The 16,884-nt window shown below is 36.3% G+C and overlaps 1 protein-coding gene across 4 annotated transcripts in view; it reads right to left on the bottom strand.

The window, feature by feature from the left end:
* The window catches only part of NRCAM (neuronal cell adhesion molecule), a 148,987-nt gene that overhangs the window by 49,343 nt on the left and 82,760 nt on the right, over positions 1–16,884 (bottom strand). For 2 of the 4 annotated variants that reach the window (XM_068997531.1, XM_068997540.1), the window contains exons 1-8: positions 14,974–15,079; positions 11,067–11,263; positions 10,053–10,175; positions 9,507–9,677; positions 9,002–9,058; positions 6,867–6,978; positions 4,705–4,889; positions 3,146–3,277 (exon numbers count right to left, since the gene is read on the bottom strand). In XM_068997531.1, coding sequence (XP_068853632.1) covers positions 3,146–3,277; positions 4,705–4,889; positions 6,867–6,978; positions 9,002–9,058; positions 9,507–9,677; positions 10,053–10,175; positions 11,067–11,205 — 919 coding nt within the window. In that variant the 5' untranslated portion in view covers positions 11,206–11,263; positions 14,974–15,079. Of the gene's footprint in view, positions 1–3,145; positions 3,278–4,704; positions 4,890–6,866; positions 6,979–9,001; positions 9,059–9,506; positions 9,678–10,052; positions 10,176–11,066; positions 11,264–14,973; positions 15,080–16,884 lie in introns of those variants that run through there. The other 2 variants (XM_068997548.1, XM_068997557.1) reach the window with 1 other exon arrangement.

Below are 16,884 nucleotides of genomic sequence, written 5' to 3'. Positions count from 1 at the left end.
TGAAGTCCAATTACAAAAGCGCTTCCCCTTCCCAATTAATCTGGGTTGTTACTTCCTTAAAAGTTGAGATACTTTATGCATGGCTTCCCTTTTGTAAAACCATGCTGAATATCTAAGCAGTAAGACACAATGGATTATGCAGCGATATAAATAATGCAGATCTTGAGTGTTAATTGAAGCACAAGGCAACACAGAGTGATGGCCTGAACTTTAAATTGCTACTTGCCAAAGTAATTCTAATTGACCTCAACAGGACTGTGCATGTGAGTTCAACATACTCCTCCTGTAAGTAAACATTAGGAGGTTAGGTTAGGTCCTTATCATTCCAACATGTCTGAAGCAGCTTTTTTTTAGAAATGCTGGTGTTCTCAGCATGATTGTTGAGGAAAACTAATTAAAATATTTCAAGGAAAACTAAAATATTGCTTAAAAATATTTTTTTTAGTCAGATTATTGTAATATTGAACAAAATTCACACCACTGCAATTTTATTTCATAGGTGCTTAACACACAATACTTTTTTCTCTTTTTTTTTTTTTTTTTTTTTTTGCCTTTTCCCTACAGATATTTAAGCCTCAGCCTTTGACTGAGACATGGACGAATGGTTCTTTCTTCAACATTCCCCCTTCCTTGTCTGATTCTATTATGGAAAAACAAAACCGGAAGAATTAAGTATCTCCCAGTTGTGCTTTCCAACAGAAAATTAAAGTATTGCAAACAGATTACTAGGCCACAAGAGGCACATTGTGGGATATATGATGACAGCAGGGCTTTGAAATTCAAATGTAGGTCTTTTTCTTTGAAATCCTGCCATGGGTGTAGCTCTCTCAGCATTGCCCTGAAGCTGAAACAGCTGCTTTAGTTTTCTTTTACATGATTTCCTAATCATTCCGTTGGAAGATGAGGGGCTCAATTCTATAATTTAGTAACAAGTGAACAAAAAGGCACACTGTACTTGGTAATTTCCAGAACAGCTTTTGATAACTCAGAATAATAAAAAATCACAAGAATCTTAAGAACTGCACTTTCTGTGATCACGATGCTTCTCAAAGATGTCCTGACAGACTCAGTGTACTGGAGCATCCAATCAACTTGCACTTAAATATTTAATGTGGATAAGACTTCAGCTTTTCTCAGCAGTGAAAGTGACCTTTAATATAAGGCTGAGCTACCCACTTACTAATTTCCTGTGTTCTTTTATTTTTTTTTTTTCCCTACTGAGTTTCAGTGGGTAATTTAATTAAAGTCTTTTAATTTTTACTGAATTCCCCTCAAGAAGACTTTGTGTACTGATTCCTCAAGGCCAGTCAGCCAATATATGCTGCCCTTGTATTTGGGAAATTTGGTAGCATCCTGTAGCTGCTTCTGAAAACTCTGTTTCTTAATGTTTTACTGTTATCCTAAAAGAATGCAGAACACATCACTCTTTCCTGGAAAGTGTACTTGTCTGTCATTTAAACAGCTTGTCCTACAGCTTTGATAAGGAAGAAGAGCAAGGCAAAGCTGACTCTCATAGCCAGGTGAAAAAGATTTTATGAGTCAGGAGGCCTGAAATAATAGTTAAAACTATAAGAACTGCAGGATAAAAATCCCCTCCAAACAAATAAACAAAAAGTGAATGGTGAGTATACAAAAAAACAGCAAAGGAAGATGAGTCCACCAAAACCCCAGAACGGAAAGTGAAGGACAAGTACTGAACTTTGATGACAACACATGCATTATGATATATTTATTTAAAAATATATACTATACAAAATTATATTGATATTTTCCTATTTTCCTGTCTTACCATTGTTTGATGAGATGATTAATGTCAGTTTACATAACTTATTTACTAATGGAAACTTCTCATTTTAAATCTCAGGCTGGAGATGTCACCTTCCATTTAATTAGGATTCCTGAAACAGGTTATTCGCTAAATATTTCTATTTGTTTCAATATATAGCCTTATTTTGTCCCCCAAAGTTGCATTTTTTCCCCTACAAGTAAGTTTAATCTCTTTTGTATACCAAATACTTCAAATATACCTAATGAGGGTTTTTGTTTGCTATCGTTTTCGGTTGCTATTACCTAGATTCTTACTGTAGAGAATCCTTCTCCACGTCCCAAACTGAGTGAATTATAATTCATCAAGAGACTTAAACAACTCCCAAATTTCTGAAAGTAACAGAAGTGACACTGTCATAATTTAAACAGACCAGTATTTTAGAGTACATTGTCTCTCATGAGCCAACAGGTGAGACTGTCCAGTTTTTTACTACGGTTTTGTGGAAGAGGAAGGATAAAGAAGAGCCAAGTGTGACTTTGCAGTACAGGGTATGCTCAGTGCAAACCCAGCTGACAACACACTGCAGTGTCCTCCAGCAAGTTCTTTCCAAGGGAAGTTGTACTATATATAGCAGCTACCTTGTGTCTGTCACAGCATTGCCAGTCATAACACTGCAGCAATTAAGTGGCTCAATCACCAGTTCAGGGCTGCTTTTCTTACCCATGCACACAGAAGCAGCTGTTCCACTGCCTTAGGGGTTCCTTTTCTTTGACACCTACTTGGCACAAACTGTTTGCCAGGTAGCTGCTGACACATCCAGACAGTTTTTGCTGTTGCAGCTTCTTAGAGCTGAAGCCTGGAAGGCTCAAACACACTAAGCTGCAAATCCTGCAGTGTACTGCAAATCCTGCAAATCCTGCAAGTGCTCTGTATAGCCACACATGTAAGGACTTCACTTTTTAGGTCACATTTAGAATTCCTAGGCAACATTAGAGTTGCAGTGGGACAGCAAAGGAGATATCCAGCAGACAGGACTGCCACAGAAAGACAGTGGTAACAATGACACCCCAGCAATGGCCCTGTAAGAGGGACCATCCTATCACCACAAAGATACTACCAGCAGAATGCCAGACAGAATAATCAGGAGCATGGTTACACATTTTAGTTCTCTCAAACACATTAGAGGCACATTTTATTGTTTCACTTTTAGGAACCACAGTATTTTTATCACATCTTTTATGATTTAGCATTACCTGTCAGTCAAAAACTACACAAATACATGCTCTTCACATCTATTTGGAAAAAAAAAAAAACAACACGCTAAGACTCCTCATATTTTCTTAATCATACTCCTGGTAAGGTAATTAAGAATCTTACTTGCTATGGGAACACCATTTGCCAACCAGCTTATACTAGGCTTTGGGTTGCCATTAGCTCTGCAGATCAATGTTCCATCTTCTCCAGGAGACAAGACCAAGTTTCTGGGTGCTGTTATCCAGTATGGAGCAGCTGGGTTTAAGAAAAGAAAGACAGCAATTATTTTTCAAAATTACGTACAGAAAATCATAAGCCACAGGCACGGTAATCAGAAGATAATTCAAACAAGGTATGTGTAGATATAGACTTACAGCTATACTGTTACTTTGCATGTACATATATACATATATACATATATACGTGATACTCAATTAAGTGGTGGATCATACATTGGCTAAACTGAGCCTCTGCATTAAAATTCTGAGATAAACAACAAGAGGTTCTTTGTTCCCTCTAGGGTTGCCTGCTTTGAATCTAATTTGCCTTTCCTAAAGCAAGCAAAATTTATCTGAGAATGGCATTTGCAGAGACTACAGTGGTCTTTTGATTAATTTCAGAGATATCCATGCTCTTAGTAGTTAGGCTGTTAGGAATGAATTGAGGTTTGATTACACAGAAAGATTTCATGTCAAGGGTGAAATTTAGAAATGGCAAAATCCTTGGTCTCACTCAATTCAATGGATGATTGCAGTGGGGCCAGATGTTTACCTGGGACAGATGAAAACACAGAGATCAAAATGGGTGAAACACTGTCCTCACTAAAAGATATTCACCTATTTCTCCATTCTTTTTTACAGTAAATAACCACAAACAGCATATATTATCTCATCTTGCAATTAATTTTCAGATTTTGGATTGATGGACAGATGCAAACAGAAAATTAAACTTCTGTTCTTAGAAAGGACGTTAAATGTGATCATGAAATTATGCTGATCTACAACAAAATAAATGACTATTTAGCATGCAAAGTAAGCAATACAGCTGATTATTTCAATGACTAATTAACTGTCATTATAGCTTTTTGTTTCATGGTATTCACAGCATACTTACAATTCCTATTTTGACAAACATATTGTAAATGCTTTTAGAACTATAAGGCATCATCTTGGGTAAAAAACATGAAGAAGATAGAAACCCAGAAATATCAGGAGAAGAGAAAAAGGAAGAAAAATATAAGAGTGTAAGACAATAATAAAATAGAGGAAAGAAATTATCTGGGTTATATGAATGGAGAGAAGAAAAATGGAGAAAATGAGGAGATGCTGAAGAGAGATAAGGAGGAAGATATAGAAACAAGAGAAAGAAGCAGTCTAATGACAGATAATCAAAGGATCTAAAATAAATGTAGTACTTGTGCAAACTAAGACATTGTTTTACTACTGTTACAGTAAAATCCCAGTTTAGCCTGACGCTTTATAAAGTAATATTAAAAGATGAAAAAGATATTAGACATAGTAAAGCCCTTCCAGTGTTAGAGTTCAGACAGCTGAATGTTTCCTCAGGGTGATTTTTAACTATTATCATTCATCCTTTTAGCTATACTTCATCCTAGAAAGCCTGCTTCATCCCTGCATTCTGGACTCTTGACAACATTACATTAAGGATAATTTTAGTATTACCTTTTACAGTTACTGAAATGACATGATGAACCGAACCTAATGTATTTCTTGCTATACATTTGTAGTTCCCAGAGTCAGCTTCAGAAACATCTATAATCTTGAGAGTTTTCTTAAAGTTTTCAAAAAACGTTCTGTTGGCTGGCAGTTCCCCACCCTCTTTAATCCAGCGGATTACTGGTGTGGGTCTGGAGAAGTAAAAGCACAGATCAAATTTAGAGACTGAAGAAAAAGAAGATAAGAGTTCAGTACATTAATATTTTTAATATATGTTTTATAAATAATTATTTTAAGAGCCTCTACCCAGATTCTGGGCCCCATCCAACAAGTATGAAAAATATGCCAGCATTTGTTTCTAGGAAATGACAAGTCTCACTAACATTGCCAATGGCCATCTGTTCATAGGATTAATCATTACAGAATACATTTGTCTGCTGATTAATCTAAAAAACATGATGGTTAATAAATGAAGACAAGTTTATTTCAAATCACATTGTGCTTCTACTATTAAATTGATGCTCATGATGCTTTTAAAGGTAGCTTCTAGATAATGAGAAGTTTATAGCTGTCCTTTGTGTGAGCAATAGCCTAATGCTCCATCAACATCATAAACTTTACAAAAGAGCTGTAAGGACACAGAAATATTTCTTGTGAGAAATCAAAAAAAAAATGTCAGTGCTGAGTCAAGTATAGCTACTTGTCACTGCACCGAGTCTAAATCTTGGCTATGCCCCATGTCATCCACTGAAGTTGAAAGTTGATCAAACACATGGAGATATACTTTGAAAAATACAAGAAATAGCAATTTGTTTCTTACTGAATAGAACATCCTCTCTCAAATAGTAATGGCTCTAGGCAAATGTTTCCTTAGCAGTCTAATATCACATATTTTATAACAGACACCTAGCAAGACTGACTTTTAATTATGGGGTCAGTGATTAGGAATAGTTGTTTTGAACAAAATCTGTATTGGCCCTCTGTGGACAAATACTCCCCACTGAATTTTTTTCTTTTAATTACATGACAGATAAAGACACAAAGCCATATAATATATTACACTCTATTTTTTTTCACAGGTTTTATCCAGCCGTTTTACTGGAGTTTGGCTCACCGAATACTTTTATTGCAGGGTTGTCAAAAGGCATGTAACTATATTGCAGATGAAAATTACCACTCACAGGGGTGGTTTTGCTAGTGCTGCTGGGGCAGACACCTGAGCAGGCCACAGCTGAGACAGAAAGACTGCACTGATGCTCAGATCAGGCCGTGCCTGAGCATGCTCTGTGGAGGTCGTGCAAGTGAACACATGTGCATGATGCTGTGGTGCATGATTTGCAATTATTGGCTTTCCTCATGGCTACCTGACAGCACTGCATTATATGCCTTTGTGCACTGTAAACATATTTACAGTTCTTGAATTAGGTACTAAAGCTTTTCCACTTCTATTCTATTCTATAAGATAAGATAAATCTATTCTAAGATTTTCCACAATCTATTCTCAGATTTCTTCTTGAGAACGAAACTGATTTAAAAATAAACCTCATTCACGAAGTTAAATTGCTCTTTAGTAATTTTCTTTTTTGCACAATAACCAGCAGAAGCAAACTTGCATTGCATTGAAGAAACAAGCACCAATTAAATTCAATTACAATGAGAAATTAGATGTAAGGACCTGAAGAATTGTTCTAACAATTCCCACCTAGCTGATTTACTAAGTAATTATTAACACATATAAGCAGTTTTCTTGGATTAGAACATCGAATTCTTATGTATTTTTATATTATTCGAGAACCTAATGATTGTAAACATAGGAAAACAACAGAGGCTTTATTCCTGACTGCAAGTCTGTGGATGTGTGCCTGACTTTAGTCTATAGCATTTCTTGCCTGTATCCTTTAAAAACAATGGTACAAACCATACCCTGTGCATAGGGTTTGGGGATATGAGAAGGCAGAGGCCATACACGTTCATAGCCAGTTTCAAAGTCTGCTGATGCCCAAGTAAATGGTGGAGTTCCTTAAAAAAGCTCTTTCCATTTTACACTTCTGCTTCTTTGAAACACATCAGCTTATACAGCAATAACACTCTAAGCATCTCTGAAATGTTTCCCTCTGTTTCTGTATTTCTATTTAGAAGGGGAAAAAAAAGTCTAAAAAGTAACTCACAATCCTGCTGCAATGCACTCCAACAAAAGCACATTTCCTCTGAGTTCCACTTTGGTACTTGTGCTACCTGTTGGTGTTAGAAGAACTGGCGGCCTTTCTGTAACTGGCTTTGCTGGAAGAAGAAAAAGTAAAATAATTAATTTCTAAATTATATTTTAACACCAATCAAGTGCATACATCCATTCTCACATTTTGGACAGAGATTTTGCTCCACACTGGCCATTTGATTAAAAGTCACTGTGCAGCACAACTACAAAGCCGAACACATTAGTTTTTTGACAGACATAACATATCTGTTAAATGCCACCATTTTGAACACATAGAAGAAAAATGTTATTATTAAAAGACAGGAACAATTGATACAAAGCTTTTACAGAGGCAACTATGCAGTCTTAATCCTAAGTAGCTGCTGTTTCATTTAACAGAACTATAATGGGGAATAAGAGGCCCCTGGTGTGAGGCACAGTGCAAGACTGAGAGTTACTGAAAATTTCTGGGCTTCCTTCAAAACAAAAATAAAGCAAAGTTATTTTAATCAGAAATATAAACCAAGGGAATGAAAGGTACAGTCTGCTTTGGAATAGGTTTTAATATTTTCTAGACAATGTAAGGCAGTGTTTCAGAAATTAATTCTTGTATTTTCCTCTTACTATATATTTAACTTTAATTCAAGCTGTTCCTCAGTCTCGCAATAAAGAACTGTTGATTAACCTGTAAGCAATAACAGACAACTATAAATATAAGACTAATTTCTGACATTATACTCTGTTGGGTTTTGAAGTATATGGTATTTCCTGTGCCTTCACGGAATTCAGAATAAGAGTTTTCTGTAATTATAGAGTGTTTTCTGTGACTCCTCTAATGTTCTCTTGTAGCAATTTTAATATACAGAATTAAATTGCTCCGAAGTGCAGTAATAGTCTGAAACATTACAGTAAATCATTCTGTTTGTTAGGGTACAGGATTTACTGATAGATTAGCATAAATACAACACTTTGTTTTAATCCAGTATGTGCTGTGAATTCCTTAATAACCAGTACACAAACAATTGAAAGTTGTTGGGAGAACAGAGCAGTCTAGAGTAAAGAGCACAGCCGACAGTCACAGCAACAACTCATCTACGCAGTGTCGGCGCTGCCAAGGGCTGCTGACTCACTTGGCCAGACTATGAATGTTCAGAGGAATTACCCATGGTGGTTCTGAGCTAGGAGCCAACCCAACAGCATTTTCCTCACTAATTGTAGCTAATGTATTGTTTTGTGTTCAGGTACTTATTTCTTGTTTGTGCCTCCTGAATAACATATAATTTTTATGTAGAGAAGTAAAATATTCTGTGCCCACGTTTTATTTTAGATTCACACAAGTTATGGTTTAATATGTACAAAGCCCCATTTCAGAAGGAAAAAGACAAAAAATGGAATAAATATCAAGTATTTTCTATGTCACACAATATAAAGTGAAGAGTCTCGAATCAGTGGTGCTCCAAAGTCAGCCTTGCTGAACACACAAACATCTGGGAGGATTTAATTCAGAACGTACAAAAGACCACTCAACATGGATTAATGGAAAGACCAGCTTAAACACCAAACAAACAAAACCCATCCTACCCCTATGAAGTTATTTCTACAGATAGTATTAAAGTGTATGTTTTTATTAATTCCAGTTTCACACTTATGAAATAAGTTAGAAGTTAATGGTACATTCAGTAAGTTATTAAATGTGAAGTGGATCTGTTAAGTGCTTAATTGCTGTTATTTATTATGCAGCACATGATATTGAATAGTCCTAGTGATAATGAACATATTAAACTACTAGGAAAATTGGAGGGAAAATATTAAAAAGGCAACGCAGTATAGAAGCAGTTTCTAAAATCTGCACCAGTGTGAAAGGACTCTTTTATTATATGTGTTTATATTTTCTATAAGCCATATGTTATAAGAACATTGAAACATTAAATATTCTAAATGATCACACTGTGCAGTCCCTTTGTTAAGTATGTATTATCACCAGCACTAATTGATATCTTTATTAGAAACTGAAAAGGGAGCAAAAGATTAAGTAGCCATGGAGGTGAAGTTAGTTAACTAAATGCTACTGTGAAACAAGGAGTATCAGTGGGGACCAGTGTAACTCACCACCATAAATATCAGTGTCACTCAAATTAGCAGCTATAGTGTCATTCAATGAATCCACTGAAATAAACAGAATATCATGAAGAAAGCATAAAGAGGGATAAATAAAAGTTCTGGGAATCAAAAGGTGATGACATGGCCACGGGGAGTTAATCAAGTGATTGATTAATTTGTTTCAATCGTTACAATAATCATAATAACTTTATATTGCACTGGAAAAACATCTGAAAACTGCTATTTTTTACACAGTATTTTTTTTATGTATCAAATCTTAAAAAACATTTTTTCAAAACACAAAGCCTCATAAAGGAAAAAATGATAGCTTTTAAAATCAATTATATATCAAGAAAACTGGAGATTACATTTCAAGTTTATACAGCAATGTAATTTCTTATTCAAAATTAAAATGACAAAATTCCCTAGCATAACACTACTTAACTTTAGCATATAACTTGAGAACTTTGGATAAATACTGTGTAAGTGTGTAATTAGATAATGCAATACCTACTTGAAAAGACTTTTACAGATATGGGCTGTTTCTGTTGTATAGTTTGCGTATGATTAAATCTTGCATAGCAGATATAGTCCTCCCGGGTGTCTTCTGGTTGTACATTAGCAAAATAAAGATCTCCATTTAGACCTTGGGAAACTCTTTCACTTTGAGGCAGCCTTTGGAAGGCTAAGGGAAAACAAGAACACATTTATGTCAATTATAATTGACACACTCTATTATTATGATCTGCAGACTCCACATTCATTGAATTATACTTTTTTGTGGCTTGGTACATATATAGACATTTCTAAGCTTCCTGAAGAGATCCCTTGTCTACCCATTCTTCCCCAGTGGGTTAATCTACAACTTACATTAAGATCTCCAGCTGCTTTTGGCTTCGTGCTTTTGGGTTGTATGTCTGCTTATTTCCTCTGTTCTACAGAAATGGAAATTCACTGAATTTTAACTTACAGGGAAACTTCACCATCTGTGGTTTTGGTAAGCAATGATCTACTACGTAGAAAAACTGCAAAAAGTCAACTGCATAAAATACAAACTCACCATTATCCATCCAAAATATGATAGGTGGTGGTAAGCCGACAGGAGGTCTGCAGTGCAGTACTAGTGAATCACCTTCGCGAACGTGGTTTGGTTCTAGTTTTTCTTTCGTCCACAAAGGCGATCCTATAGAAAGTAATTTCGACACACACACAAACTATGGATTGACAAAAACTAAAAAAATTTAAGGGAAAATGCAAAAAATATTCCAGAGAAATGGAAGAACTACATCCATCAGAATGTTAAGTCCTTCCACATTCGTTTTATTTTTGTTCTCTTTTATGTTTTCTTGGAAGAAAAGTACAGCAATGATTTATTGAAAGTATCATCAACTGATTAAAATTATTTTGTCTACTCACTAAAGGTTTTCTAACAGTTCTTGCAAATTTTTAACTATACTGAAAAAAAAAAGGTGAGGTGCTAAATTAGAAATAGGCATAGACCCTCCCGAAGCAGTATTATACGTGCAGTCTTTAATTAAGATGTGAGAACAGCACATTTTAAGCTGAGAAGCTTGAAAACTAATCTGAGATAAAACTCATAAAAAGCTGTAGAAACAATCTACCACTAATCAAAACTTTTTAGCTTTATCTTTTTCTTAGTCCCAATCTGTTATGTTTTAAAGCTATTACAAAAACTATGGAATACAGACTTCATAAGCAGAATAAAAATTGCTGTCATCAATTATGCCATTGATGTCATCAAATTATCCCTAAAGGCTTAAGGATTTAAAAATTTTATTCTAATAGAATTGTCATACATACAACTCAGTTTTAAATATTATAGGTTATCCAGATGTACTGAGAAAAAACTCTGGTTATTAAAATTCTGTAAAAAAAATATTTGAGAGAACATGCAATAGAGTATTATACCTAAGTATTAGAAAATAGGCAATAACTTCTAGCATGGTCACTTGGATGACCGAATTTTTAAGACAGGAAAACAAAAAGGTGAAAAGTACATAAACAAATAAGAAAACCAAAGTGTTTCACACTTAACACGAAGAGCTTTACTTACTGGAAGGCCTTATAACAATATTGTTGGAAATGGCTGCTCCTCGTTCATTCCTTGCTGTACACTGGTATACTCCCTCATATGCTTCTGCCTTCCCACCATTCATAATATTTACGACAAGAGTCCCTGAATTTGGTTTCATTGTTACCTGTGCATCTTTATCTATATCAAAATGAGTTCCATTGCGCGTCCAGGAGAAGCTAAAACAATAAAAACAAAAAGAAAAGTTTCTTCTTCAGCTGCTTTTTGTAGATTGTATGGAGAAAAAGAAGAAAAAACTAATTAACAAAAATACATGTTATTTTTTCATTAGCAGATAAGTAAGACTTTTTCCCAAACTAAATTAACTAATAAAGCAATACAGATCTTCTAATATAAGAAATCTGGCAATATTTTAAGGTAAAAGGTTTGGCTGGACTTGTTAACAGCAGCTATTTCACAGTCAATTTTTTTTTTTTTAAATACATTAAAAATTCTGGGGTTAGTCATACATGGAAAAGAACTAATTTCCTTTCTACTAAAAATGACATGGTAGCATCTGCAAGAACTGGTATTGCTAAAGATGCATTAGCATTTCCATTATAAAACCTACTGTTGAAAGAGTTTATAAACTTGTCTTTAAAAACTTGCTCAGGGCTGAAATGTGTCATTTCAGGCCCCAGCAGGAGACCATTTCTTTTAATTGGTTTGGCGATTTTGGAGTTATGCAAGTGAATTAAAGACTATGGTGAGTTTGATTTCTTTTCACTGCTCTAATGCAAACAAACATCATTCTCTAATTGAAATGTTATAGTCTGATAGCCTTTATTTAACCTAGCAAATTTATGCTGGTGCTACTCAAAACAAGAGATGTTTTGAAAAGTAGTTATTAAAAATGAAGACTAATAGAACTCATAAAAATTGTAAAGAAGCAGAGATTCACAGTCTACAACTTAGACTACCGTAAACACTAATTTCTTACTTATGCTCTGTTAATGGTCAGAGGTATTGCCACAGAGAGCTTGACCAACACCTACGAAGTGCTGAGCACCCACAGGTTCAAATACTGTGAACAGTAGTTTTTGTACTTGTTACATTTCAGCTTCAGAATCTCAAGCACAAACACTCTTTTTGCTGATTAGAATGCTTCCTAAAGTATAAATGTAAATGGCATTGGAAAAGCTCAAATTCTAATTGACTCAAATTGTGTACTGACCTTCAGCAGCAGGTGGGCAGGACTGGACATGGTATTTGCACCTTGGGCTGGGGGAGAGAAGAACCGGACGTGCAGCAGTGCTGCACCACACTGCAGTGTTGTTGGGAGGACTAGCATGCTTAGTGAACTAACAGTGAACCTCTTTCTTACAAATTAGCAGGTGAAGCTTCAGAATGTGGAGTTTCTGTTACCAATAACTTTAAGGATGAAAGAAAGTGTAATGTAGCTTCAAATGAGAGGTGGAAAATGTGGTACAAACATTTGAGATACATGACAGTCAGAGCCTTTGCTGCTCTAGCTATAGGCAGCAGTACATCCACAAACCTTTATGCCAGGTGCTCCACCAATAAGAAGTTACCCTGTTTTAACAAACAATTCACAGTGTGGGCTGAGAAAGTCCACCTTTGACTTCAGAGCTCTGCAGCAGCTCAAGTTCCAATATGCATTAGCAGGTTTTCAGGAGTGATGGACTAACCACACTAACTATTGATACAAATTATATCTATGTCATATTTTAAAAAATAAGCAAGACTAAGCACAAGCTTTTAAAACTCCTTAGAAAATTCTGTACTTAAATCCTGTCACTTCCTCTGTAGCAGGGGAACAAAGCAAGATTCATGTTTGATGGGGAAGATGAGGATGTACAGCAGAGAGGCCTGGCACATGGCTCAGGTATGTCAGTCTCACAGACAGCACTCTTTTTCTCTCAGGTAATTCCAAGAAAGTGTTCAAGAGAAACATCTGCAGAAGCAACACAACTGGCCCAAAGGGGACATCATCTGATCTTCCAGGTCAACACCCAGACTCTTAAAAATGGCACTGGGCCAGCCAAAATAAAATGCTGGTAAACAAAACAGCTCTGTGACACTCCCGTCCTTAATGGAACACCACTAGAAAGGGTGAGAAGTATCCCAGATAATCTCCATCTTCTCCATTCTGCTGCCCAGCATGACAATGACCATGATGCCAAGGCAACCAGCAGGAATAGTGCAGAAAAAAACTGGTTATTTGGAAGAAATACATCTAACAAGCTCTGTATGTGTCTGAATGAGCAGTTTTAGATGGACCTTGCTAGTAAGGTGTAGCGTCACACTGCTAGAGCAGAGAGCTGCACATTTCTATGTTCATAGTCTCTCAATCAGAAGCAGCTACTAACAATGCCAGAATGTATCATGGCTACTGATGCTGCCAGTGCAGGTACTCAGTACCTTGAAATGAGTAGTTTTCAAATATTTCAAGATGCTGAAAGAGGATCTTAAAATGGACAATGATCAGGAATCTGATCCATTTCTGCCAAAACCAAAACTGAAGGCTATTAAATACACAAGGCTGCTGATCAATAAAACTGACACACACTGCATAACTTCTGACAAATTGTATTTCAAGATCAGCCTCATAAAAGGGAATGATATACAAAACATTACATTTGAATGTATTAGCGTTAGTCTGACTTTATTCAATGTTCATCCTTCTTAAGCACTATGCCTAAACCTGGCATGTGATCCAGTTCATAGTACAGCATGCCTCCTAGTGTGTTCCCATGGGCATTTACCCATCTGGTCTTGTAATAATCAAGTATTATTTTATTGTTAGAGTTTTGAGAAGAAAAACAATGCTACAATTGTTTGATGTCTCTAGAAACGTTTAAATGTCAAGTGTGATAAGAGTCAAAATTATGCCACTATCTGGTAGCTGTGTAATTTACAGAGGTAAGGATGTGTGCATGTTTCTGCATGTGGAAGCACATGTCAGAGACTGAAAATAGTTCATGCCTCAAATATTGATATAAAGTTTTGCTCATTGTAAAGAAGCTACAACCAAAGAAGCCTTCCTGAAGACTGGGACTTTGGACTGAAAGTCAAACTGCTGACTAGATAAAGGGAAATCCATTGTTCAATCATCTCAGGCTGAGGGAAGGGTATGCATCCACAAAAGGCCAAAGCCACCAGCTGTGCTGACAATCATCCCTTGCTGAGTTTGGGGTGGGGGGAGAGCCCAGCTCACAGAAGCCAGGTTTACACAGACTCCCCCCAGCCGAGGGGGAAGGAGGAGGTTTCGGGTGCGTGGCGTAACCTCTGGTCAGAGGCACTGAACACCCATCCTCTGTTACACAAACCGGCCCGGCTGTGGAACCCCCAACCCCACAGGCCACATCCATGGGACCTTCTCGTGAGAGACAGCTGAGGGGGAGCCATAACCCCCCTAAAGTGCTCCCCAGAGGCTTTGCACCACCGGATGCAACAGATCCCAAGTCTGCTGTGAGAGACTGCTCCCCCTTCCCCAGGGGGACATGCCTGGGCATTGCCACCTGGCTTGAGGGTATATAAACCCATGGGATTCTATGCTTTTTGGGGGACCTTCACCACCAAGACCAGCTGGAGAGGATCAATGGAACATGGCTGGGATCCACAGAGTGGTGATATTTTCCTTATTCTGTCCCTGTCACTCTCTTTCTGTCCCCCCTACCTATTTTTCTACTTCTTTCTTTCTCTCTCTATTTGCTATCAAACAAAACCCATATTATTGTCACTGGCATATGGTCTCATTTGCACCTTATTTCGGGCAGAGAAATTTCTAAAGAACCCTAATAATTGGATCTTAGCAGCACATTCATACACATAATCTTGATCTTGTTAAATTACAGAAGTTACAATATGTTCTCCTAGTTCTTCCATGCTGTTAGGCCAATAAAAGCAAAAAAAAAATGCTACTAACCTAGGAGGTGGCTTTCCTTTGGCTTCACACTGTATTACAATATTCTCTCGAGGGTCAACAATGTAATCTTTTGGAGATTGCTGAGTTATCGTAGGAGGTTGTGACACTTCATTATGAAATACAACAAAGAGAGAGGATTTTAACAATATTTTCAAAGTATCACCAAGACACTTTTGTAAGCAGATAAAGAAGAATTGCAGTTAGGAACCAAATCATTGACAGAAGAGTGGGATTAGAGTATCCTTTGTATAAGGAGGCTGAAGCTCTCTACCCTTGTAAATCAGTGTAGCTATACTAACTTCTGAATGAGCTATCCTGATTTACAGTGGATGAAGATCTTGGCCAAAAAGTTCAATGAAAATATCATTTCTATACCTCAGATTTCAATAGATTTTCACAAAACCAAAGGACACTTGAATTCTAAGTCCAACAAATCTGAAATGAAGAGTTGCAAGACATAAACCTCCACAAAATGTTTTTTTACCACAAAGGAAGAAAAATTACATGTTGCTTTGTGCTTCTAAACATTTTATGCATTTCCAAATTCTCTGTGGGTGAAGCCTTTCCACACATCTATTATGCTCAACATACCAAATTAATCTACAAAGCATGCTTTTAGGAATTACTTTTCAGGAGTAAAAAATGTGTCATAAGCAAAAGACTCTGTTAAAAATGACAAAAATAGTATCTAGTTTCCAAATAAAATGAACATGTAAGAAAAGTATAGCACTGATTGCCCTTAAGAAACCCAATAAAAAAACCAGTCAATTTTGTGAACTGTCCCAGGAGAAGCAATCATTTAACATTTGTGATTTGTCAAGTACTCTAAAATCAGTAGCACAGAACAAAATTTGATTCACCTGTCAAAGTAGTTGGTGTCTACCTATTTTAAGTCATTTATAACCTTTTACCATTTTCTATGCCTATTTTTGCATTAAAAAATCCTGTTTGTGATATTAAGATAGTGAGAAAGGTGTCTTCCTCAACATTATTCATATGTTTACATTTAAGTGTTGCTTAAAGAAAACTGTTTAATAACATGTCTATGAATATCCTGTGTTCATAACTGCCTAAGTGCTGTAAATCACCTTTCCAGCAATACCCTTTGCCAGTGCTTTGGGGTAATTTCTAGCCACTGGAACAATATATTTCAGTCATTAGAGTCAGTTGTGTTCTCATGCCTCACTCTAGCCAGTTAAAATTGAACAACTGGGATTTTTATTTAAGTCTTCCCTAAGTATACCATTATACATTAAGTACTCCTTTGCACAGACAGAGGAAGCTATCTGTAAAACCCTACCTGTAAGAAATAGCCATGAAAAGAAACCAGATCATGGAATCATAACAAAATAAACACATAACAATAAACAGGCCATGCAGAACTGGGTTCTGCTCCTCACTGCACAGGGGAGAATCCTTGAAAGAGGAAGGCAACATTTTTACATGATGCCTTTGTGTGTATTTCTTTAGCAGTGCTTTGAAGGCAGGCCTTTTCCCTCTCAGAGGCATTTCTTGGGGTCAGGACATGTCAGATGCTTACTTGGGAAAAGCAAATATACTTTGAAAAAGGACATGACACGAACACTGCCCAACCTACAGCATATTCCATCTGATGAACATCAAAGACCTGAAATCTCCACTCCTGTGTTATGACCTGCACTTAATACTGATTAAATTAACCATAAAACTAAAGCTAAGTTAGAACCTATAAAATATGAGGTCTACTTAAATAGCTATATCCACTGTGGATATAAAAATATGTCCACGTAAGATATGTAAAATAGTACAAAAGTACATATATTTCAATAAATTTATTTTTTACCAAATATATTTACTCCTGAAAGTAGAAATAAAACACTGCACATGCTGATATTGAGTGAAGATTTTAATGTTCAAATAGCACACCATCAA

The sequence above is a fragment of the Aphelocoma coerulescens genome, chromosome 1A (assembly GCF_041296385.1).
Source record: "Aphelocoma coerulescens isolate FSJ_1873_10779 chromosome 1A, UR_Acoe_1.0, whole genome shotgun sequence".
NCBI classification, from domain to species: domain Eukaryota; kingdom Metazoa; phylum Chordata; class Aves; order Passeriformes; family Corvidae; genus Aphelocoma; species Aphelocoma coerulescens.
Note: the sequence above shows the minus strand (reverse complement) of the source record. Positions and strands in the feature narration are given on the sequence as shown.